The 26,782-nt window shown below is 37.4% G+C and overlaps 1 protein-coding gene across 1 annotated transcript; it reads right to left on the bottom strand.

Moving 5' to 3' along the window:
• ALDH1L2 (aldehyde dehydrogenase 1 family, member L2) lies at nucleotides 1–26,779 on the bottom strand (the record flags this gene model as incomplete). The annotated part of the gene is made up of 24 exons (XM_010014922.1): nucleotides 1–56; nucleotides 1,053–1,252; nucleotides 2,440–2,545; nucleotides 3,750–3,915; nucleotides 4,644–4,742; nucleotides 5,591–5,687; nucleotides 5,930–6,023; nucleotides 6,780–6,867; nucleotides 7,242–7,347; nucleotides 7,453–7,523; nucleotides 8,245–8,395; nucleotides 8,882–8,895; nucleotides 10,593–10,706; nucleotides 11,824–11,943; nucleotides 12,687–12,834; nucleotides 13,706–13,797; nucleotides 15,230–15,355; nucleotides 15,726–15,860; nucleotides 16,883–16,972; nucleotides 18,560–18,661; nucleotides 19,517–19,682; nucleotides 23,200–23,434; nucleotides 25,660–25,801; nucleotides 26,615–26,779. Coding segments are annotated over 24 exons (2,883 nt in total), but the record flags the coding sequence as incomplete, so codon positions are not given.
• Nucleotides 26,780–26,782: the final 3 nt, after the last annotated feature.

Raw genomic sequence — 26,782 nt, 5'->3', positions numbered from 1 at the left:
TCAATATTCCACAGTGATGGCTTTGGTTCTGAGATATTCATGAAGAGCTTCTTCACCTGTACAAGCACAATATTCACCAATTAGTATAGCAGCTAAATGAGAGAATGTTGTCAGTGACTGTAACTGTATTAAGTTAAATAGTAAAATGCTTTAGCCAGTATGAGAGTCCTTATGGAACAATGGAAACTAATTGACTTACCCTGCCACTGGGATACAGAACTGGTTTGACAAGAAGAGGCCAAATCCAACAGTTGTGGAAAGAACAAAGGAGCTGGAATTTAACAAGCAGCCACCTGGGTGGGACTGAAGCAGCAGTGGTCTCTAGATGGCCACTGGGTGCTCATAGTTGAATTTATGAACTTCGTTTTGTCTATGTTAAAGTGTCTGGGTAGAGAAGCTATGTAAAAATTGGTAATCTTTCTTTTCCTGATAGTAGTACTCGTTTTGCTTTCAGGAAATGTGATACTTGGTAGAGATTCTAAAGACAAAAGTCTGTTGCACCACTGAACGTTGTTTGTTTGTTTTTCTTTACTACGAAGCCTGATCTGTCCAGACTTGTAAAGTTTCTTTGAAAGACTAAACTTCACTTCTTGAAAAGCTGGTGTTGAGAAAAAAATGTTAAATGCATCTTTCTTTAAGGCTGTTGGCAAATTTTGATAACATTTTAAGGCATAAAAGTTTCCCATGGATTTAGAAATTCGGAAGAGAAAGCTGAATTAGCGCTCTGAGGGAAAGGAAAGAAGATTTTGGCTGATACCTTTGCTGCTTGGCAGCATTTATAGCCTGTACGCAGCTCTGGGCAAGCTGTAATGTGAATGCTCTGGGAGGAGTTGGGAAGAGAAATATTCCATGTGCTGTATCATTATTGAACAGATGTATAGGAAGGGTTCAACTGGAGGTATTGAGGCAGAATATTGTAGGGATGGGAGAGGATTACTGTAGTTAGAGGAATGTGGGGGATGCAGGAAATGCATTCATAGCTCATGTTTTAGTAGGTAGCCTCTACACAGGTAAGAGCAGTTGAGAGAGGAGGGAAGGAGAAAACAACTTACCTAAATCTTTCCCAAAGCCAGACTGCTTAAATCCACCAAATGGGGCCGCCACATCGGTTTTGTTATATGTGTTAATAAAAACTGTTCCAGCTTCTAGCTTTTCACTGATGTAGAGAGCTTTGCTTATGTCTTTTGTGAAAACTCCTGAAGCTAAGCCGTATTCTGTGCTATTTGCCCGTCGCAGCACTCCATCGACATCACTACGAGGGAAAGAAATGACTGAATTGCAACTATGCAAAGTACGTGTTAGCAACTTTCCACCTTTATTGAAGCACGTTTTCCCATGCTCGCTATTCTCCCGTTATCTTTTCTAAAGACAACTTATTAAGGACTAATCTGGGTGTCAATATGACAGATCTATGGAAATTCATACACTTGCTTCAAACTTGTAAACCTCGTAACCTTACATGTCACTGGTTAAGATCTACACAAAGAAATGTCAAAGGGAGAGTTGTAGTACACATACCAACTTTGCTCAGCTACAGTAACATTTAGGGATTAGAACAATACAAAAACACTTGTAAAGCTGACCTTGGCAGCAGATTATGAATCAGTTTGCTGAAATTTTGGCCTGCTTTACAACTTAATGGAGAATAAACGCTGAAACTTGGACTTCTGTAGAGACACAGCTTTCTGGGCCACACCAGAATGCTATTTTCTATTTGCCTATAGAAAATATTTTCATCCTCATATAGCTTCAAAGATCCATAATAATTTAAAATTTTAAAAACCCTCCATAGGCTTCCTTATCACTATGCATTATTTATGGATGTGATGGGTTTATCTGTGTGGCTGGTTCTTAACTGCATTATCGAACTGTAAAATTAAAATTAAACCTGGTGGAAATAGTTACATGAAGTTTCTATACAAGGTTTTAATCTCATCTGTGTGTAAAATAATTCTTACGCTTTGGAATGAAAGCGATTGAAACTGGCAGTCTGCAAAGTATACAGAGGGATTTTCATTTGCAACAGTAATGTGCCAATGTTACACAATGCACAACAATGCTAATGCAGTCTTTTGTGACAGAGAAAAATATGCGATTCCACTGGAAAAAATACACATTTTCTAATTTGATCAAGCTGTTGCAATTACCACATCAATGTCAGTAAAAATGTTTCACTGAATACTAAGGCTTATTTAAAAACTGGCACTTAGTGGTTGCATTCTATCCTGTCACATACTGCTAACAGCATTATTTCTGTATCAACGTGGAGCAGGATACCTCCTACTGAAGAGGGTATTTCCTCAGAATTTAGCTGGAATTGGATCTAGGGACTCAGACTAGGTGTTGCAAGATTTCACAAAATCATACCAGGTATGCTATAATTTCTACACTTAGGGTGAAAATCAGAAAGTTTCTAACAGTAACCAGAGAAAAACATACCCATTTTTAAATTTAGATATCACCATCACAGGACCAAAGGACTCTTCCTGGGCAATATACATATGGTCTTCAACATCTGTGAATACAGTGGGTTCCATGAAGAAACCTAAACAGAGAACAGAGCATCATTTGGGCATGGGAAATGTTTTCCAGTTTCTACTGTCTGGGCCATCTCTTTTCCACACTTTGAGGTCATAGATATGTTGAGACTTGAAACGGAAAATATTAAGACTGATATGGATGAAGTATGAATGCATGTGTATAAGCACCAGAGAAACAGCAGAAAAAGAGTGAAAGAATGGCCTGTATTGAGCAGTGCAACAACTGTTCCCTGCCAGGCCAGAAGGTATGTGTGCCATAGCCCAGGTGACTCCTCAGGGGAAGACCATACATTCTGACAGCAGGAAGACAAGGTTACAGCATGCTACAGAAGCCACTGTTTTTCTAGTTACCCCACAAGAAAATAGATTGTAGCCATAAGGATCTGTATATTCCAAACAAGGAAAACCATACAATGGGCAGCAACTTTGCCTAAGACTTATGGATGCTGAAGTGAAGAAAATTCTGAGACAAAGGACCTGTCCTGAAGCTAGCACATTATTAACAATCAAAACCTGACCTGGTGTTATACACAAGCAGTCCTGGTCATCTACATCTTGGTGAGTGAGTGTATTCCAATTTGAGTGGGCAAAATCAGCTTCAGAGATCATGAATAAAAATGCTGCCCCCTTCCATAGGACTTCCCACGTAGTTTTGTTACACTGATTTTGTGTAGTTATGATTCTCCAATTTCATTTTATTTAGGGTTGCAAGCGTTGTTTCCAAATTCTGATGCGAATGTTGATAAAGGGCAGATGTCCATGAGAAAACGGTGCTTTCATGCCTGCCCACTAAACTTACCATACGTATTATCTATATAGCAAAAAGGGTGTTTCACAATAATACCGTATACAAACTCTGCTAGTAGTTTCCTCAGTCAGGCTTAGTGTTAGTGTGATCTAAATTGATGTAATTATGGCTCTTGAGAGTTCAAGGATGTTTCAAAAAAAGCCTCAGTGCCTCACAACCAACAGGAATAGATGAGGAAAAGATTCCTGTACAGACTAGATTCTGGTTCAATTTCGTATGTTATGCTTCAGTTGCAGAGCTTCTCTTAATATGAGACCTGAAAGCCCTGTTCTCAAGTGGTATCTTAGGCTTAGCTGGTACTGTTCCCATGATATTGCTACTTCACATAATGCAGCAGAGACAATCATGATGGCTTTTGTTTCAAGTGTAAAAGTTCCAAACACCTCTGAACAGTATTTTACCTGGTCTACAAACTTGTCTTCCTCCATACACTAGAGTGGCTCCTTCTTTTACTCCGATTTCACAATATTGCAGCAGCTTTTCCAAATGTGCCTTGTGATTTTGTGGACCATGATCTGTGGATCTATCAAGTGGGTCACCAATTTTCATCTTTTTTATTTCTTCCACCTACAGGTTACCCAATTAAAATGAAGTTACACAACATAGCAAATAGTACTAAAGTGACCAGTGATTGAGGATGCTTCATTTTTTGTGCTATGAAGTTGGGCTTTAAGAAAGGGATGGATTCTTAGAAGGTGGAATGCTCCTCCCTTTCTAAAATGAGGCTTTGTCATATGTGTGATGATCTCTGGTTCTGAAAGTTTTGGATGCTGTTTTCATGTATTCCTTCTCTTCTGCTATGAAGATAGGCATGTAAAATGTTAGCTTTTGCCATGCTAAATGAGTTATGACAGTTATTTCCTGTTCTTGAGCTAAATATATGAATTCTCTATCAGTACAATGGATTTTTAATAATGACCTTTGTATTATTCTAGCTGTGCTTCCAATATCAATATGCCTTTTTTTTTTAACTTCACAGCAGCCTTCAGTCACATTGACCTGTGTTCAGTAATTATTTTAATCTTACTTTCATAGTCAAATATGACATATCACCAGAGGTGCAATATCTATTTCAGTGTCACTTATCTGTGCATTACTGATGAAAATATCTCACTTCAATGCCTTCCTTTTAACCTGTAAGAGGTTCCCAAGAACAAGCATTGTCTATCAATCATAAGCAATAGTGAGAAATCAAATAACTGAAATTAAGAAGAAATGCAAGTGTCTATAATAGTGGAACTTTGTGCCATGATAAATTATCTATCTGCTTAAACTTTAGTTCTTCAATAACTTACCACTTTGGTAACAAATTCATCATGGATTGATTCTTCCACAAACAGCCTGCCAGCTGCAATGCAGTTTTCTCCTTTGTTGAAATACACTGCTCCCATACCCTGATCAGGGAAAAAAAAATCCATTAATATTTATATGCATCCTTTTGTTCAGTCACCCTTTCATTCTGTTCCCTGGGGTTACATCTTGTGTTTGTGACCCTCAAAGCATAATTTTTTATGTAAAGAGACATCAACAATGCAACAAGCAGACTAATCTTATAACTGGCAAACACACTTCCACAGACATAAATGGCTCAGGATGAACCCATTAGCACTGCTCTTTCCATTTCCATCAGCATTCCACAGAATCACCTGCTGCAGCATCACAGAGAAGAGGGCTGGCGGCACCACCAGTGAATCTAAAACTGTGCCAATCCACCGAGCCACGCTGCTTGTGTTGAAAGTCACATGTATCTATCTGGGTGAACATTACCTAACTCTAATCTGCAAAGAACCTCCTATTCCAAGAGTGCGAATTCAGACCCCATGCAGTTTGTTCCTTTTTATTTACCAAGCTCTGATAGCTGCCATTGCTTTTCCAGGGGGTAGGGAGGTGAGGGAAAGAAAAGCAGGACAAATGAAATTCCTAAAAAATAGTTTTCTGGCAGATGCAAAGGCCTAAGGTTAATTTGGCTACTGAAAGTACTTTCCAGCTATACTTCTTTGTTTTGTTGTATTTTCTAATGTATATTTCTTGTAGTACTGATCCCCACCTTTTTGGTGCAGTATGAACAATTTAACTGTGATGCATAAATAACTATCCTTCAGAAGAAGAGTCTGTTTTCTGACAGATTGCATGCTTTTCATGCAAGGCCTCCCTACAACAGTTTTTGGCAAGAAGAATATTGCAATACTGTAAAGATGTATCACAAAGGCTTTGAATATATTTTATTTCAAAGTAACATTACCATTTTTACAGCTCTGTCAAGTTCACAATCGCTGAATATGATCAATGGTGATTTACCACCAAGTTCAAGAGAAACTTTCTTCAGATTAGCGGCTGCACTGTAAAAAATATAAATAATTATATAAAAATCCCTTTAAAATAGCTTACTTCATTATTTCCTTTTAATCATATCTAGTGAAAATGTATAAACATCTGTTTTCCAATAGTAGAATTCTGCATAAATGTAAACAGCCATATGTAGTTATACTTCTCTATTACTTTTACATGCACAGTATAGCTAATAAGATACTTCAGAACTAGATTGAGCAGTGTGTATTCATGCATCTTCTGCCAAGAGTACCTCTTCATGATCTGTTTACCAGTTGGTGTTGAACCAGTGAATCCAACTTTGCGAACATCGGGATGTTCAGACAGGTGCTGTCCCACTAAACCACCTAATGGGGTGAGGAAAAGGGTTTAAATGGACAGTACTAGGCAATCTTCACTACTGCAGCAGCAGCGCTGTGACACAGAAAGAGCTAACAATATGTCAGTCGAGTACAATAGCACATTCTTATATTTACAGCTTTATTCATATGACTATGAAAAATCTCACATTTGTTAACTTGGATCACATTAGTGTCTCCAAATTCCCCCATCTGTCTGGACTGAACAACTTCCTTCTTAATATTCCACTGTAGATGAAATAATCTAATTTGTAACAGAGCCTACCCCATAGTTAGTTTGCCACTTTTATTTTCCTTAAGGAAAGAGGAAAACGGTGTTATCAGGTAACATGGTTTGGACCATAACTAACCTGTAGTGTCCAAAACACATCTTACCAGCTTGCTCTAGGTCTCACAATCACATTTAAATACTTTCAAGTGATGATAAAATTAGGAGAAAAAATGAAGTTTTACAAACAAGTGAAACATGTTTCTCTGTAATACATTCTTTTTCAGTGTTCATGCTATTTGTGTGAACTTGTACAGGGTGTAGGAGGCTGACAGCTCTTACTACTAGCTAGAGCCAAGTGACATACAGATATTTCACATTCTGTTCTGGAAATATGTGACATTGCTGTATGGCATAGATACAAGCCTACTGCCTATGAAGACACAGGTACTTAGGTGATAGGTCTTCAAAAACACTAGTTGACCAGTTTTAGCATGACCTACTCTTCCCATAAAAATTATTAGTTCAAATTTTACCTGAACCAGGCAGAATATTTATAACACCCTTAGGAAATCCAGCTTTAGCTGAGAGTTCTGCAAACTTCAAGGAAGTCAGAGGTGTGACCTAAGTAGAAACATTTACATTAGGTCTTCTATTTTAATTAAAGGCATGATGATATCTTCTACGTTCAATCTATCTTAATTTTGATAAAATACTCATCTTCTTACTCACAGGATTGACAAATTAAAAGTGATGGCTTCTTGAAGGAAAGAATTCATGCTTGAAAATGAGAGTAGTATCAGAGCAGAACTGAAGAAAATCAGTACCTTGTATCATCATGGTGATTTGTATTATTTTACATACACTTGAAAACATATTACATGGGCAACCTATGGGTGCCTATGACAGGTCATATGGGTGGAATTGGCTAGATTGCTTGATTGCCTGAACAAATAGTGGAGGACCTGAATCACCTATACATTTCTTTTTGGGTTTACCTGAGCTGGCTTGAGTACGAGTGTGTTGCCTGCAGCCAAGCATGCTGCACTCTTCCATGCAAGCATCATCAGTGGGTAATTCCAGGGGATAACAATTGCACAGACACTTAAGGTAGGGAAAAACAGGGAAAGATTACATTTTTGATAGCAGCTTTTTAGTGGCTTTTCTGTATGTCAAGGCTGTCACTAAGAAGAAAAAAGCAATACTTACCCAATGGGCTCTTTCTTGGTGAATGTTAGATTATGGTTTGGCCGGGCCTGGTTAATTGGAATTGTAGCACCCTAAAAGACAGAAGAGGGACAAAATCTTGGTACTGTTAAATCATTTTTATTACAAATATATTTGCCACGTAAGTATGTTTTGGAAAGCCACAGAGTAGACTTCAAAACCAGAAGCATTTTTGCATCAGAGAAAGGGGCAGAGGTGCTTCTACTGTACCATTTCCTACTATGGATACTACAGTATCCATAAGCCTAACAGTCAACTCTTGATTTTCAGTGGGATGAAATGAAAGCATAGCTAACAAAAGTATGGAGGAACAGAAAGTGAGGGTCTGAAGGACAAGAAAAGCTGAATGATATTCTTGATTGTGGATCTTCAAGATACTTGAGGATATGCTGTTGAACTTGTGCCACATGCTGTGCCACCAGTCAAACTCACCAGCCTTGGTTGGATTGTAACATAGCTCATGAGTCTCTGCACTTACCTGCATGATGACCACAATGACATTCTGCTCCATGAAAAATTAAGACCTGACTAAGTACAGACTATCCACTGTGACATGTCGCCTGGTTTCTTAGATATTTAGAGTCACATTCTAAATCCATATTCTGTTCTTTTTTACTGCCAGGGAAACCCATTTTAGGTAAAACTCTAATTTTGCTTTGTTTTTTGATTCCTTGATGACTTTTACTAACAATGCTTTTTGGCAACGTATCAGGAGAAAAAAAAAAAAGGTAGAGAAGCACTGACATTGACTGTTTCCTTTACATATTCACTTACCTGAATTTTGTCACACCATCCTGCAAAGTATCTGAATGTTTGCACAGACATTCCAACATGGGTCTTCAAAGCTAGAGTGTAGACAGCTCCTGAGTCAATAGACTCTATTGTTGCTAACTCTTCTTGATGTTCCTCCATCAGGTCTGCAAGTCTTTAATAAAAATGTTACAAATTCACATCAAAAAGAAGTGACATCTAACCACTGATACCCTAAAATGATATTTGGTATGGCAATTCGGTAATTAAAACAGCATTCCCACTGAATGTGGAGGTGGAGTACTGGAGCTGCTGCTCATTAGTAAGAGCTTGAACAATTGCCAGTTAAGCCTGCAGATGTCTTCACATCGGCTGTAGTAGACACTGGATGACGACATGAACTGTGAAAACTTAGGTGATCGTTCAATTATGGTTTTGTAATTAAAATAAAAATTAGAACAGCTGTGGTCCTTTCCTGGGATAGTACAAGGAGCCAACTATAGAAAATCAGACCAGTAAGTCAGAAAGCAAATACACAGTAACGTAAGAAATGCCAGGTAGTCAAAAGTACCAGGAAGGAGTATTTGGGATCCTAGCTTAAGACTTGAGAAACCTAGCTTCATAATCTGTTTTATATTGTCTGAACTTGGGACTGGAATACTTGAACATTAGATGCTTCAAAGGCACCCAAATGTCCAAAGACACAGCTCCTAAGCTGTAATGCAAACTGAATTTATATGCCTTGGTACATTTGAAAATCTGTCCCACAGTCTCCTTGGGCCTCAAGTTCTCCATCTGTTAGGTTTATGAAGCAACACAGTGAGGTGTAAGAAGGACTGTGCTAAATATTATTGAGTTAATAGTAGCTATCTGAGTGTCTCAAAAATGTGTCCACACAGACAGATGCATATACTTATGATGAGCTCTTGCAAACTTAGCAGTCCCCTGCTCAGGCAAAGAGGCCTGTTTGCACAAATCATTTTTTACATTCAGCCTTTGATCTCTCACATGGCAGCGAAACAGATGCATCAACATTTTTCTTAAGCTTCTGTTCACGTTTTGGCGCTCAGGCATATAATCAATGCTCTCATGTGATTTTAAAAGCTTAACCAAGTGTGTTTTAGATCCTGTAAAGACTATTCAAAACTGGGTGTGAAACCCATTTTTCCATTATGTAAATTCTACTCATTTAAAGCATTTTCAGAGATGTCGAAAAATACTCTTTAATACCTGTTTAAACTTGGAGACCCAGCTACAGGTCAGGGCATCACCAGCAGTGTGTAAAAGAATGGATATAGCATGTCAAGGACAAAAGAGAAGGTTCCATTTAATGAATGCTTACTATCTTCTATAAAGGGTTCCTTGACACAAAGTAACAGAGCTAAGGGTTTTAATGGTACAAACCTTGTTTTGGTTCAGCACAAAAAATCTCTAGTTTGAATAGAGGCCAGAGAAAAAGTGGCCTTGTTTGAATTAAGGTGGGCCAGAAAGAGACTTCATTCATACTGAGAATGGTTTGCAACATAAGTACTCTGGTATTAGCTACCCTGGAGACCCAGTCACTTAAGCAGAGAAGAGATTAATCCAGGAATAATCTCTGCAGTGTAGGAGAATTACATTTTCCATATGCCTAACAGTTATTCTTGCAAATCTTTGAAGTGGAAAACACAGAGCAGTAGTTCTAAGACCTTAAAAGTTTCTCTTCAGGGCAGAGGTAACTTAGGCTTTCAAGTGCTCTACATTCCTCACACAAATTAAACCCAAGTTCGTATATGCTTTGAATCTGCACACACTCATGAAAGATTTATGTGTTCAACTGTATTAAATTTTAATGTGAGTTCTGACTTGCCCATTCTCTGTTGAGATGACTACTCAACTTTTTTACAAGTCCTGCAGGCCTTTTTCTGAGGCCTCATCACATACTTTGTGAGACAAGCAGAGTTTTCAGTTTAGCTTTCAATCTCTTTTGCTAAGATGCCTTTCAATGTCTTGTGCAACATGGCATTCTTGAATACTTTTTTTTTTAAATATATTTAATTATGTCTACTTGGTTTATAAAGATATGGTGAAAGAGGGGAGGGGAATTTACATCTAAAGTATTAAACAAAGTAAAAAGTCTTACTTCTCTATTAATGTGGTAACAAATGTTCTGCTGCATAGACTACAGCAGGACATCGACCCGTATATCCCAAGTCCAGCACTACATTTCCCCCTGTTCCTCTTCCTTAGCTACCAGTTTAGGTTGGCAGTCTGGTTCCTCTGACAGTGGGATTATGAATATCCATCATACTCAGAAAAGGTATGGAACAATTCTTCAGAGGAACAAAACATATTTAACAAGATGAAACAAACTGCCTTTTACATACCTGTACATGTTTTTCCCTTGCATTCATTCTTCCCCATTCACCATTTTCAAATGCCTCCTTTGCTGCTGCCACTGCCTTGTCAACATCAGCCAGTGAAGCAGAAGATACACTGGCTATTACCTGTCCAAAAGTACCATTGTGTTAGCTCAAACTGAAAGACTGGGATGCAGACTGATAATCCTTCCTCCTAAACTTCTTGATTGGATATAAGCAAATACTTAACATCCTCAGTCCATCAGACTTTTGATGACAATGACATTTCTGGCTTTGATTTCAGCAAAATTTATTTACTCCAGAATTAAATGGCAATTACATGGACATGAAGGGCTGAAGTGCAACTGTATATATTTTTCTATTGAAAAGTCATTTTTCTTACTGGGAATTTAAAGGGATGTTTTGAAGTTACACTTGCCCTAAGACATCAGACTTGTAAAAAAAGTAAACTAAAACCTCCCGTATGAAGACAGGCTGAGAAAGTTGGTGCTGTTCAGCCTGGAGAAGAGAAGGCTGCATGGAGACCTCATAGCAGCCTTCCAATATCTGAAGGGGGCCTACAAGGATGCTGAGAAGGGACTCTTCGTTAGGGACTGCAGTGGTAGGACAAGGGGTAATGGGTTTAAACTTAAACAAGGGAAGCTTAGATTAGATATAAGGAAGAAGTTCTTCACAGTGAGGGTGGTGAGGCACTGGAATAGGTTGCCGAAGGAAGTTGTGAATGCTCCAACCCTGGCGGTGTTCAAGGCCAGGTTGGACAGAGCCTTGGGTGACATAGTTTAGTGTGTGGTGTCCCTGCTCATGGCAGGGAGGCTGGAACTAGATGATCTTAAGGTCCTTTCCAACCCTAACTATTCTATGATTCTATGAAGTTGATGACTGTCAGGAAATATATACAATATCCTAGAAGAAATACCTCTTTAGCAACTAAACTTCAGCATTTTTTGTTCACAAAGCAAACCAAGAATGAAATCAAAGTAAAACATACAGCTGGGTCTGGAAATTGATGTAACAGTTGAAGCAGAAGTAGGGGTTTTTTTGCTGTGCAGCTTGACTGAAAGGAAAAAACTGTAGCATATACAAACTGAGAAGTAAATTGAAACTTCAGATTATTTCTAGGGATTATTTAATATGTACTGTTTGGTTTTGAAATTAGCACTATTCAGAGTTAGTGGTTTAGATTTTTGTAATAGGCAAAGAAACTGAAATAAACTAGTATTGATAACCTTTAGAAATTACTTACTGATCCATCTGCTGGATTTATGGTGTCATATGTTTTTCCATCATCAGCATTTATAAATTGCCCATTTATGAAACACTGGTATGGCATATTTACAGTCATGTTGTTCATATTTTTTGAAACCTAAGGGTGAAATGAACAACAAATTTATTTACATTTTTAATAACTAAAATTTTAATGTAGCTTAAGAAGTTTTGATATCAGCAGCAAACATCCAGATGCATTTTAGCATGTATATATGGCTGTTAGGAGTGGACAAAAGAGTAAAATGAAACAGAAATCATATTTTCCCTGAATGACAATGATTATACTCTGAGATAGTTAAGCAGATTGCTGCATTTTTTATCACAGGATCTCTATATTCAAACCAATACTAACCCTGGTTAAGGTTGGTCTTACTGGACGTCAGTCAAAAGCATAATTCCCAAATTCAAGAAATCCTGACTTGCTTAATGATTTAAAACCCCACAGAATCCTCCTCTCACACAGTTTTTTTAAGAGATTCTTAGGAGAAAAATCTGACACTGTTTGCCTCTGCACAGTGGTAGGACTAGTGGTTCTGACTGAAGCATACAGGCAGGACAAAGCAGGGGAGGTAGAAATATCTGCCCGTGTGTAAGCTACTCTACTGTGTGTTCCTAATCTCATGCTTTATGGAACACTGTTAAGTGATATTACATATATACTTCCATTTCAAAATGCAAATATATGAAAGAAGCAAAAAAAAAAGTCACAAGGAAGAGTTTCTATAATCAAATATTTGTTTGCTTTTCCTACTGCATCAAGCAGTCTAATAAAATGCATTGTCTACCCTCCTCCCAAAACCAAGAAAGACTAAGCAATAAAGGCAGAATAAAAGGTCTTACATAATCAATGACTAACTCTTCTTCCTTGTCTTCTCCTCTGAATTTTCTGACAGCCATTTGAATGAAGTCTGCAAACTTAGTGGCCATGTACACATCTTCATTCTGTAGCTGAAGTCTACCATATTTCTGTTTGATCTCTTCTAGCATTCTAAAGATGTTGAAGAAAAAATAAGTTTAACTACAAATGAAAGAATTCTTCAGATAATGGAACCATTAGAAGGTTGAAAAGGATCAAAACTGGGCATCAGTTTGCATACATCTGAATATGTGTGTGTGTTTCTGTGACGACAATGGCATGGAAGATGTGCATTTTACCGAAATCTTTTGGTTTAATTGGGGGTGTTATGGAAAAGAAAATACCAGTTCTGGACTACTCTTAGGTAAACTTCCGGAAATAAATGACAATTAGAACATATTTATTGATAAAATAGTATATGAGACTACTCTAACCCATACATGGAGCACATTGAGAGCTCTATGGGACTGGTAAGTAATAAGGACAGTGATCAGTTTGTAAAAAAAAAAACAAAACAAAACACTGAAATGCTGGTTTTATGTTATGGCCTGGAATGTCTGAGTTGCAAGAAGAAGGTAGCTGAGGTGACCCCAATACCAGGTGAACTCAATGCACTTGTAAACATGGGCTCAATTCTTTCTGCGAAAGTCCTCTGTGGAGTTCTTTACTCAGCTTCCCAATCAGCCCCCTGGTCTTGAGATACCTGTCACTGCATGCAGACAAGTTTGGGCATCACCGTACTCCCCCCCATGGGGATGATGTTCCTGAAGTTAGGGGGAATTTTCCTTCAGTAGTAAGAGCATGATTACATCAGTATCTCCTAATCTGGGGAGCAGAACTGTACCTCATTTTCAAAGGTGAGAAAGAGAATAGTTAGAGTATTGGAAAATATAATGGGATTTTTTTTTTAACACTACTTAATCAACCCTGACTTAGCAGACTGTGACAACTTTGTTTCCATTAATGCTGGCTTCAAAATATTGTTATTTTGAATATTTTTTACCTGACAACATGCATAGAGGATGCTCCAGATTTGAAGAAGTCTGTGGAATCCTCAATTACAGCAATATTGCTCAGAATTCCCTTCCAAATAGCCTAAGAATACATAAAAATAATGGAGGCAATAATGAATAATCCTCTAATTGCAAGAAGTATTTATCAAACTGTATTTTCTATGGTATCTGTGTCTACAATATGTATTATCTCAAAGGATTCTAAAGTAGAAAATTAATTTAAGGTAGTATATAACTGTCTAAAGAGCTGATCTTAGCCAATAAATTTATCAGCATAATTAGCTTATCTAAATACATTATTTTATCCATGGTAATTTCACCTAATCAGGCAAGAAATCTGAATGGTATAATACTAATAATTTTCAGGCTCATTTTTTTAAGATCTTTATCTTCCAAATAATAACTTCCCATTGCATTCCGTAATACATCAGCAGCAAAGGCAAGGACAGCCTGGAGCACTTTCTGTCAGGATTGATGGAATTTCTGGCACCTGGGCAGAGCTGAAAAGTAGTTTAAGCTGCATGCATGAGATGGAGATTTCTGCTAACATGAATAGTGAAATAAGTGGCAAAGTATTCTTTCAATTAATTATAATTAGGTTTCAGAGTTAGCAGGTCATGTTATGAACAGAATAGTTTATATTTCTTTTTGCTGTTGTCTCAATCAGTCAATACCTCCAGGCAGCATTCAGGTTGCTGGCAAGCAGGCTCAAGGTGATCTTGAAGCAGCAGTTTAAAATACTAGTGCATCAAGCCCCTGACCTGTGCCAAAAAGCATTTGCTCTGCCTCAAAGTAAGCAGAAGGAAAGGCATCTGTGATTCATTTGCTCTAGCACAAAACTTTAATGACAAATGTGGCTTTCAGCTAAGCCCCTGACATTCGCTACAGAGAGATGGATTACAGGAGAGGGCAGAAAAGCACTTCTCTGGCTATGAGAGTTTCTTGCTCCAGCTGCCCCATTGCTGCATCCTTCTGCCAGCCAGCCCCTTGTGTGTGGCTGTAGCAGAAGAGAGACAGTGCACACAGGTACAGTGAGAAAACTGCTGCTCTTCTCTTTCAGACTCCTGTTCTAAGACTCCCTGGAGCTTGTCCAACAAGACTGCTGTGAGCATATCCTAGTGAGTAACACCATAGTGAAGAAAGGTTTTCATAAACTGCCAAAGCCTGTCAGTGTTGAAAACTTCACTGTTGTGAGGCAAAGCTCCGTTTGGTTTTCCTCACTCCCACCTTCATCATTCACAGATATTTACCATAACTGACCCTGCAATCACTGACTTTGTATTACTTGTATCTGAAACAAAACTTTCTAAAGTGGTGTGTATGTAGTCTAATGAATTCCCAGTTTCACCTTAATTAGTGTCAATAACTAAAGATTCAACCCCATACTCTTTGAGGAGTACATTTCATCAGAAAACAGTTTGCATGCCTAAATGAAAGATACATCTGCCTGTAATGAAAACTATGTAATGCTTTTGTCTGAAGTAATACCCTACTAAAGCAGTTTACTGAATTACCTTAATATCTTCTGCCATCTTTTTCTCCTCTTCTGTAAGTTCCAGGGCAGTTGTTTCATCAGCAGAGAAGTATTTAGATGCAGGGATCATTTTGCCATCCTCAAACTGCAGATTTCTCACTAGTACCTGAAAATTGAGAGGATATGATTATATGATTTTAAATTAGCTGGGAGTAGTACATCCTTGTGTGAAGAGTTTTTAGGCATTAATATGGTTATTGAAATAGTAAACTGCTTGCAGTGAAGTTCCTACCTGTCTTTAAGATTCTCTTCTAGTATTAGTAAATTTTAGTCCATATTGGAAATGAATATGGATTGAGAAGCAAAACATTTATGTCTTCTCCTAGGATGGTAGAATATTGATAGATTGATAAACTACCAGCAAATTAGCAGTCTGTCATTAGCAGCTGGATTTGTATAGCCTGACAATTCTATCCTACTTGCACTTCTTGCGAGTTACGTTATCCATGCTCATGTTTGCCAGGGTGAGCACTTACCATCTTCCCATCATTACCAAAAACGACTAGACCATTCTTGGTTACAAGCCCAGGTCTTGAAGCACCTTTTATTGCCAGCTCTTTTCCAGTGGGCACTGAAGCATCAAGTAATGATGACCCATAAAAAGTAACCACCTAAAAGGAAATGGAATTAAAAGTGCACAGATTCTGAATATGCTTTAAAAGTCTAGTAATTATACTATTTTGAAGTTTTAACATAATATAAATAAAAGTATCTGCACACGGGAAACGTTACAACATTATTTCTGCACCTTCACAACCCAGGGCATGTAAAACTTCACAAGCTGCCTAAATCTGCAGAAAGGGAAGCACTATTTGTCAGTGCGTGCCCAGAATGAGAGACCAGCTGTGCTCTGGCCGTGACTGGTGGAGCCCAGCTGTGCTCCCAGGATGGCAATGCCAAAAACTGTCTTTCTTTTGGGTTCTTCTGTTCTTTCTGGGCTCCCAGATCAGCCACAGTTGCTAGACATTAGGGCAGAACCAGGCTTTGGAGCAGCCTACCAGCAGATGGCTAATAGTTAAGTAACAAAACATGGACATCACAGCCAAGAAACATAATGTGTTTTTAAAATATTTTATGTAAGTACAATGTGGACCAAATGTATACTGCTTTTAATATGCTGAAATGAAGTAGCTTGTTTTGGATAAAATGAGGTAGATTTATTTCTGCAAATGACCTAGGCTCAAATCTCTTTAAAATAAAACCTTCTTTGTTATTTCAGTATCTCAGTGTTTCATTTTCTGGTAATACTATGATGTTGTCTACTGTACAGCATGGGTGCATTATGCTGCAATGCATGCCTACTTCCCAAGGTGACTGGCACTGTCCAGTTCTACCCTTCTTACTTACTCCTTCATACCATGTACATTTTTTTTTCTTCATATATTACTCTTATCTTTCACTGAATTAAATGGATCTAACATTAAAAAAAAAAAATCTTAACTATTGTGTTTTGTACATTTGTTTAGGTGCCTGTTCTAGATATATACAAAACACAGAGTCATCAAATGAGAGCTACTCCAATGCAACTCTCATTTGCATTCACCTGTATGCAGACACCTTTAGTTTTGTAATTAAAAAAAGGTCAAAAAGAGGGTATAGAAAAAAAAATACACTTCTGGTTTTCAGACCATACCTGGCCATCTATTGTTGTCCATGCTCCAGGCACTTTATCATGCCCTCGAATCCAATTGTGCAAAGATGCTGCAGGTTGGTCCCAGGAGATCTAGGAAATCAAGACATGCCACCTAATTCTTCTCTGTTTAGGTATAGATCAAGTTAGTACTATTTTCCTACGTAAGACTAGCAAATTTTCTCTCCTTCTCTTTCAACCGTTCGTGTATCTAAGAATACAAAAAGGGTCTGTTCTAATAAAAAAGATCAGTGATCTCCAGATGGCTAATCACCTAAGACCTATCAAATGGAATGTTTTTATCACTTCTGTCTTACATGCAGTCTATATCTTTTCATAGATTCTCCCTCCCATGCTAATATAATGAAAGTATAACTCTTGCTACTGGGTATTAATTCATAAATCATTAATATTATGACTAACAAAGTTAATAAGCATACTGTAAATATAAATAAGTGACTGTCTGGGGTATCACTTTCTGCTGAAAATTATCTGTTTATAGCTTGGATCCTAAGTTCTTTAATAAATCTACAAGTTTCTATTAAAATATTTTCTAATTATTTACTAACCCTTTATAAGTTGTTTCAGAAATGGAATCCCTACTGCAACTTGCAATTCCTGCAAGTCTTTGAGGAAAAAATAAATAATGTTTTAGGAATGTCATGTATATTTAATATGCAACACAAGTGAAAATATATTCTTTTATCTTTGCCGTATTGGGAGTATATGTACAAAATGATTTAAAGAAAGTATCAGAATAGCTATTAACAACAGTTTGATATCCAGCATCCTTCTTAGTTTAAGCACAAAGAATATTTAGAAATAAGTTATAAGCCAATGAAATAGATATACAGCAGGGACATTAAGCTAGTTCACTCCAAGGAAGCTCCTTATATATTATATTAAAGAGATGAATAAAAATATCCTTACTCAAAGCTATTTGTTTCTAAGGTAAGTCAGGAATTGGAATATGATAAAAGCATCACCTGCAATACTTCAGGTGGAAAGGACTATATTCACCATGGACGAGAGACTGAAATTGCTGGAATAATTTTTTTTTATTTTATTTTTTTATTTTAACTTTTGTACTGGTCTAGAAAAGAAAAGAAGGTATAGCAGGCAGCATTCACTATCATTTTATGGTGGCCTTCCCAACCACAAAGAAGACCCAGCTAATGCAGGAGGGGAAGCTTATATATTATAATTCTTATATGGGTGTTTAAATAATAATTTTTTTTATCTGTTGTTTGTTTATGTGACCTTTTTTTATTTTTTCTGGTGCCAAAAGGGAAGGTGCCAACACTTGCTTTATCCAACATCAAATCTGTTTCTGGTAAAGAATTTAGTATGGGCTGCTAGTAAACAGAGCTATCTTCATTTAATACTGCATTTAAAAGTATAACATGTTAAGAAGCCACTGAAGTGCAGCTACCATCTAGCTGTGTGTAGATGATCCCAACCTGGAGTAGAAACATCAAGTTTCTAAATACCTGTAACTGTTGAAAGGGAATAAGAACTTACCTAGGGCTCCACTACATGCATCCTTGGAGTTATTCCAGGAATAAGAGGTAGAGAAACTACTGAGTTCAAATTCACATTAACTACATATTACTACTACTGTAATCTGATTTAGTAAATTTTTTTTGTGATATGCATGAACAGAGTGTTATTTAACACTACCTCTGCATTTTCCTTTTTCTGGATGCCTTCATATGTTGCCCCTTCCTTAGGCTGAGGTATACGAGGGGCCTTACCCTCAGCAATTAGATGTACGGCTTCCACCTAAGTAAAAAAGGAACAGATTTAATGTTAGCTTGGTTTGCCTTTTTTCCTCAGTCATATTTGGGAATGACAGCAAAAGACTTTCTGCCACAAGGGGAACTAGTTTATTTTTAAAACTTAGGATTACCAAAATCTAGGGGACCAATGCTGCACTCATTAACATACACACATGCTTGAAGCTCTTTTTGACAAAAGAAACAGCCTCAGAAATTTGATGAAAGTACCTAGTCACCAAACATATACCAGCTGCCTAAATTCTGCAGGACAAGAATGTGACTCAGTATGATTGCATTCAACTCTTTTCTTTTTCTTTCTGGAAAAAAGTTATTTCTCTGCATTTAAATTGAGAGAGAAAAAAAAATCTCTTAAAAAAAAAAAATCTTGGTATTTTTTATGCATTTTCTTCATCTAAAAACAATAGAAAAAAAGGACAAGCATAAAAATTTCAAAGCAAATGCACCAGGGCTTTGAACATAAAACACCATCTTCCCTCCTCCCCCTTTTGTTTTCAACCTCACCCTTAACTTTTTGTTCTCTCAGAGCCCTTCAAAAATTTCATGTTGTAAGAATATTCAAGAAATCTGTTGAAAGAGCCACATTCCAAACAAATTTGACTTCTTGCATTCTGTGGAAATGGGATATGATCTGCCTGCTGCCAGCAACAAATACTCTGAAGCTACCTCCTCAGCTGTTGTGAAGCAGCACTGTTCCACTGAATTCTAGGATTTGACTGAGCACCACAACCTCTGTCTTTCGAAATGTATGCATCTTGTCAATATTTCCTTTACTCTCAAACTTCAGCACATGCTTTTATTTTCCTTTAAAAATGCTGATATTTAGTACAGCTAAACATACCATAGCCTTTATTCCTTCTGGGAAGAGAAACCGGTTATACAGGTCATCCACAGTATCATTTTGGCCAACATCACATTGTCTCTGCAGAAGGATTGGTCCAGTGTCCAAACCATCATCAGCCCAAAAAATAGTAAATCCTGCTTTCTTATCTCCTTGAATTAAAGTCCTGGACATAAAAAAAACCTTACAGTAAGTATAGACAGTATGAAACTAGTCAGGGATATCAACCCTTCTGTTACACATTCATTTGCTTTAGGTAGATAGAAAAGAAAATTGTAACTGTCTTTAATATTACCTTCATTGTTCATTTCATTGCTAATTTCATGGTCAGGAACAGAGTTTTGATACTGTTAATGTGTGGTTTCCGCAAAGTGACATAAATGCTACAACTGAATCCAGTGTGTCTTATCACACATTCATTGTGATAATTTTTTTCAATATTTTGAAAGCAAAAAGATGTGCAATAAAGCAAAAAGCAAAAGATGTGCAATAGTTATGATGTAATATGAAAGACGGAAGCATTTAGACATCATATTGTCTTAATAATTCATAGTTATTTACTGTAATTAGCTAAGCCTCATAACTTACCTGCAGGTCAGCAAGGGAAGTACAGTTGTCACACAGCTGAAAAAGAGCTCAACTCAGAGTGGAAAATAATGGATATGCAACTGTTTAAAGAAAAGTTATTAAGGGAATTTGTATCCAGCCAGATTCCCAGCTGCTGTGCATGAACATAGCCCTGCTTAAAATAGAGCTATGCTGACTTACATTAGTTCAGGATCTGCCTCTGAATCTGAAGGGAACTTTGGCCAGTTAGACTTTCCAGTTCTGCTTTGGAACCGCATGTGCCTCAGAATGATGGAAAATCAAATAGAAGTGTGTTTAAGGAGCAGCCACAAATGGAGAGCTATATCTTTCCTGCATGATTTTAACCACCTGTACACATGCAAACACCAATGCAGTTTTCAGTAAGATATATCTCATGTACATAAGTATTCACTTGGCAGTGCATGTAACAAGATCACCAGACATCTGGTTTATACACTTGAAAATTCATTATTAATTGATTATTAACTGAAAACTACATAATTAGAAGGAGTAAAGCACACATTTGTGCAGAACAAAGGAGAAATTCCAAAGACAACTGGGGAAGTTGGCAAGTATAACAAAAAACAAGTATAACAAGGTATAACAGAAGTTTTGGTAGTCCATATCAGATCTTTCACACATTTGAGCAGCATTTTTTTCTAATTTATATTATCTAAAAATTCCAAAAGAACACCCTTGTGAGAAGTGGATGTCCTCAGCATAGCACTGAAAGAGAAGTTATTGTGGGCAAATGTCCCTGATGCTGAATAGGTGACATGATCCACTACTGCGTGCCCTCTCCTCTGTCCAACAGCTCCCTCTGCAGATGGCTGCTGACAACAAAGTGGCCACAGCTGAAGAGGCTGCAAAGGATGGAGTGAGGAACCCTCAGAGGCCCAGGGCCCTTGTTTATGCCTGGTGCCCCTTTAGACATGCCTAATTCCCTGAGGCTTTCGACATCACGCTGTGGGGAGAAAAGGTCTGATCAGCACCAGGGCTGTAGCCACATGATGTGAAAGAAGTTGCGATGAGAACAAGGTGTGTGAGGATGAAACAAGAATGGTGTGAGAATCCTACCTTAGATTAAAGGTCTTAGGACAATAGCCTTTACCTGAGAAGGCAGGAATAGATGTTTACAGAAGGATTATGCAAAATAGAGGAAGACTTGGTGATACACCCTTGGGATACACTCCTGTTTCTTCACCTCAGGAAATTCCTGAAAGAGAGTTCATGTCTACAGCTTCCTGTGGAATAGATCTTGATTAACTTTTCCCCTTCTAGAGCTGTCTAGACAAGCAGTTTCACATTTTAATAACAGACTGCATAGAGTCCTCCTTTATTAAATCAAATGCTACTGCCTGATGTCTCTGCTGGCTGCCCTCTGACTTTCGATTAACAATGAGCAATCATTTCTTATTCACCTTCACATGTCTTTCATGGCTAAATACACTGCTAGCATATTTCCTTCCCAATAACCTTTTATCCTGTCTAAAGACTCCTAGATTATTCTTCTGTCATATGGAGGCTGTTCTATACCTTTGAGCATCTTTCTTAGCCTTTTCTGAAGCATTTCTAGTTCCTTCATCTTCTGTCTTAGATGCAGACAGTATTTAAGATCCTTCCATGGTCTCTTTTCTGACTGGCAACCATTAATTTAAATTTTATTACTGCTTACATACAGTCAGTATTTTTCCCCTCATGTGCATTACTCTATGTTTTTTAATTTTGAATCTGACCTCTCACATTCTTAATCTCACTTTCATGTTATCACATTCACCCATTTGTGTAGGAAGTGGATTCTTTATTATATCAAAATCAAAGTGACTGGTCTAAAGTTTCCTGGCTTCCCCTTTCAGTCCTTTTAAAATTAGTATTCTCTTGCTGTTTTCCAGTCTCCTGCACCAATGCAATCTGAAGGAACAGAAGTGCTGTAGGCTGTCCCAAACCTGCAGAACCTTTGCTTGAATGTCCCCTGGTGCTGAAAAGAGATTCTTATTCATTCATCAGTTTAACTAAACTTCAGCTCAAGAGAATTGTTCTGACTTATTCTGCACAAAGAAGGGCTCTATGGTAATGAAATCTTAAGCTACTCCATCCTGAATACCAAGACAGACTTCCTACTATAGTATTCTCTTCGATAAGCACCTTTTAAAAATCACCTGTATCACTCTACAGACCTCCCACCTTTAACATATTTGGGAAAATTGTTATGATTCACTTTTATGCCTTCAAAAGGTTGTTTTGGTTTGGTTTAGTTGTTTGGTTTTTTTTTCTTTTTTCTGGACTGCCTTACACTCATTTTTCATCTGTTTTGCCAGAATTTATGGTCTTTTTAATTTTACTTACTTGGACATAACTGCCATTTTTGAAGGATTTCCTTACATCCCTAATAGTCTCCTCTACTGCTCTGTTTAAGTACTTCACCTTAGCTTTTTTCTCCATTAAAGATTAAAAATAAAAAGACAAAATATGCTTTTGCTTTGAATCTACAATACTGTGTCTTTAGATAATCACCATGCTGCCTGTAAGGTTCTTTTAAAATTATTTCTTCATATTTAGGCAATTTCTTACTGAATTTAAACACTGTGATAATGGCATTTATGTTGTCACAAGAATGTTAGATCTGAGTCTACTGGGATATTATTGCAGTGTAGTTCTTTGACAGAAACATTTTAAATCTAGCCTTGTGCATCACTCAAGAGGACAGCGAGACAAGGTTTTATTCTTGTAGATTCTCCTCTTTCTCCTCCCTTCCCTTCTTAGACTGCATCAAGCCCTATTGTGATACATATCTAGTGTTTGTGGGGAATGAGCTACAAGGGCCTATGAAAACTCCAGATTGCCACTTTGCCTATGTGAGTAAAATATATGAATGTACAGATCACATCACTGACCTTCCCAGAGTAACAGCTGCACTTGAACTGAAATCATAATGAATCTCAGGTATGAAATGCAGTTCATGAAGCAAATACTCAGCTGCTTCAGTGAAGTTCCTTCAGAGCACTTGCAAGTCAACAGAACTGTGCAAACATTTACATGAGTACAGACTAACATCCTAATGGGACACACACATAGTTTTGATGCACAAAACTCACCAATTGATTGCAGAAGCTCCTCGGTGGCGTGGTAGGATGGATGGATGGTAAATAATTGAGCCATGTTTTGGGCAGTCAATAACATCCATGGGGATGAACTGTGTACAGAATGGAAGGACATTTAACTCTGCTCCAACCGATTTGTAGGCTGCAACTACTTCCTGGATAGGCTTGCCTTTAGCTCTCCATCTGGGGAACTTAAAAACAGGAGTCCCATCCTTCTCTGCTGCCAGTGCTGAGGGGCAAGAAAAAGAAATTTTTATTCTTTTTATTTTAATTCACATTTTGTGTTAAAAATCTAAACTGAAATCAGAGAGATACTGCATGACAAGTCAAGCAGATCATCAAGCGTATGATTACAGAGTGCCCTTTGTACTGCTCTGTAAGCTGTTTAAAAACCTTTGGCTTGGATATATTCTTTTAATTCTGCCTTTTATTCTCATTCCTACAGCTTATACTCAATTTTAAGGTCACTACAATGACTTGGCTAATAAGTACCAATGAAAGCAGAAAAGAATGATGAATGTTACTGACTACTTAACAGTGATACTTAATTTCTTTTCCAGTCATTCCATTTGCCTGCAACTGGTTTGGTTTAGTAGAACCTAATTTTCTACCTCAGCACTTTGTATGTGAATATGACTATGTACAACTAAGATTCACTTGTGTCAGCAGCATTCTAGCATATGGTGAAAATAATTACAGATGCTAGTGGCCTTCGGTAATTTCTTAAAAATTCTGTTTGCTGATGCCTTCTGGATATGCTTTTGTTTATCTGTGAGGCACACATTCTGTTTGAGCTACACCCAAATTTAAGCTCAAAGATGAGAAAAAAACCAACTGCACTAACTGTAGAGAGAATTTTTAGCTGTTCGATAAATTCCATTTTGCAACTGCTTGATAACTCATCAGAGAGAGTAAGAGTCAAACTCTACATCTGTTAAGTTGTACGTGTAGTAGGAAGTGAAAACAAGAAGAGTTACGAAAAATTCATCTAATTTATATTTCTATACACATTTATATACTTTCCTTTCTTTTTTTCACTCCTGAAATTGGACCTTGAATTCAACCTGAAGCATCTTTAGCCTATTAATGTAGGTCTTAAGTAAATACTTACTTAAATACCAGGCCATGGAAGTTAGTGTGTACTGCAATTTCTTTTAGAAACAAAAATTGTAGCTGTCTGAGGATACAGAAACATTATTAAATTTCACTTGAGACTTAAGCTCTTTGAGTCATCTAGAAGTAAAAAGCAATAAAGTATCTAGTAATTTTTTTTTCATCAGGAGAGCAGTAAAATAATTCTATGGTTTAGTTAAAACAAATACACAATTGAAATCAGTGGAAGATTTACTCAATTACATCTGCTAGTGTAATATCTGTACAATAATAGTTTATGTAATGTAAAAGTATTATGGTATGCTTCCAGAGCTGAAGAGCTGAATTGTGTTTTTCTAAACAAATAGTTGCCTCCTCTAATTCTTCCAAAGTGTGATTAAATCTTTTAATGAGGTAGAGTTACAGAATGCAATAAACTTGAGAACCATATGCTAGTTTGGGAGCACCATAGTCCACATAAGTAAAAGTTATGTTTGATTCTTCTCTTGCAAGAGTTCTGTAAAAACATGTCAGGACCTGGCCAAAAAAAAACCCCAAAACTGAGAGAGACTTGAACTTGAGACAGCTCATGGAATGTTAGTTTTAATTTCAGATTATCTGTTAAAGTACATTCTATTCTGGCACTTCTATTTGCTAATCATATTATCTCACTATTTTTGTGCCAATGAATAAAGAAAATTAAAAGGTTACTATTCAGATTATTCCAAAGTAGCTTCTTTGTCACACTGGGTTCTGTTCTATGAGTACAATTCTGTTGTCAAGCAACAACTCTTTCTTTAGGAAGTCTAGAAAATCCTTATGCATCTTGACAGTGGAAAAAGCCAGAACAAAGTCTCCTCTAATGTTTTCAGTTGGTTTTCCATAGTCTAGGTGAAAGAGAAATAGGCTCTGCAGGTACACTGCCGCATGCAAGCTTGTCAAGACAGGCAGAAAGCCAGGGATAAACAGTCTTGGCTTCATGCCTTGAGTGTCCCAGCCAGCAGTGAAACAGGTGACAGACATTTGTGCTTGAGTATTGGCTTAGCAACTATTTGCTTTAAGATACATTTATAGCTCAAAATGATTATCTCTGGGATGTACATTCAAATAAGGTAGACAGATAAATTTATTTTTTGAATACCTCAATGTATGGCTCTGTCTGGTTAGAAATAACTTTTAAATACTGACTGACAAGATTAAACTGGTTCTGGGACTTGTTTGTTAAAGCACAGTTCTTGCGCTGAATCAGTGTAATAAGGGCAATATATGCAAGTCATTTCCATACAGATATCACCTCTCATGAAAAGGCAAGTTCGTTACGTATGCCTGTAATTTTAACATTTGGATTAAAGTTACACTTACCCAAAGGATCAGCTTGTCCATTCTTGTCAGGCACTGTGAATACTCCCACAACTTTATGTCCCTCTTTTCTCAGCTTGTTATAAACTTCTTGCCCAAAAATGCTTTGACCTATAAGGGCTAGCTTTAGCTTATGTTGATAAGCCTGGTAAAACGAATTAAAACAGGGCATGTTTTAGGATGCAAAGAAAATACATTATAGCTTACATTTCTCTCTTGCACTTTCTTGATCAATGTTCATTTCAAATTAAAGTGGAAGAGCCTTTCCATCCCAATCACCTTTGAAGGAATAATAGTATTTTTTTATTAATGACAGGCAATGTACAGTTCTGAGATACAGCACTTAACATGAAAGTATCATCTGATAATGTCACTGTTGTTTATATGGCTTTTCCAGGTTGTCATTAGACAGACCCACTGCTGGCGTATCAGGCTCCATGGTCTTATTCAGTTAGAACTAATGAGGTAACAAATTAAAATACATCTTTTGAAACAGATACATAGAACACTTTTTCTAGGCATAATTTAGGTGCCTGGAACATGCTCTTTATTATAGGGATTTACCCTGTAACTATATGGTATAGTATTATTTGTGGTTAATATGTATAGGCTAAAAATAAGCTTGCATTGTTCCCACCAAGTTAAAGGTAATGAGCATCCATTTGATCCTCCTACAAGGTCATACTGCTAAATGTGAGGTTCCTTGCTGGACTTCCACTGTCTTCTGCATTTGCATCCCACTATGCTAGACATATGCTTTTAAGCTTCTTCAGACTGAGTAGGTGGGAATAACTGCCCCAACTTTCTAATTTTAGCATAGTTAGAATCACAGCACTACTATGACATCAGGATACCATGTACTGCTATGTTATTTAAGTGCTTGCACCCTGAGGAAACTAATAATTCCTTCAGAGACTCTTCAGATTTAGAAGACAGTTCTGCTCCTCTCTCAGCCTACCTCCAGTCCCTTGCCTCGAACACCTCCTTTATCCCAGAACTGGTATTTCTGTAGCTGCATGAACTGGATTAGGGTACTGAGGTAGGGAGGCACTGACATGTCAAAATGTGGCTTGTTCTTAACTGGATCTATACACTGAAATACTCCATTGCGCTGACACGAGTCCTA

This window comes from Nestor notabilis, unplaced genomic scaffold (assembly GCF_000696875.1).
Source record: "Nestor notabilis isolate BGI_N333 unplaced genomic scaffold, ASM69687v1 scaffold24455, whole genome shotgun sequence".
NCBI classification, from domain to species: domain Eukaryota; kingdom Metazoa; phylum Chordata; class Aves; order Psittaciformes; family Psittacidae; genus Nestor; species Nestor notabilis.
This window is presented reverse-complemented; position numbering and strand designations above follow the sequence as displayed.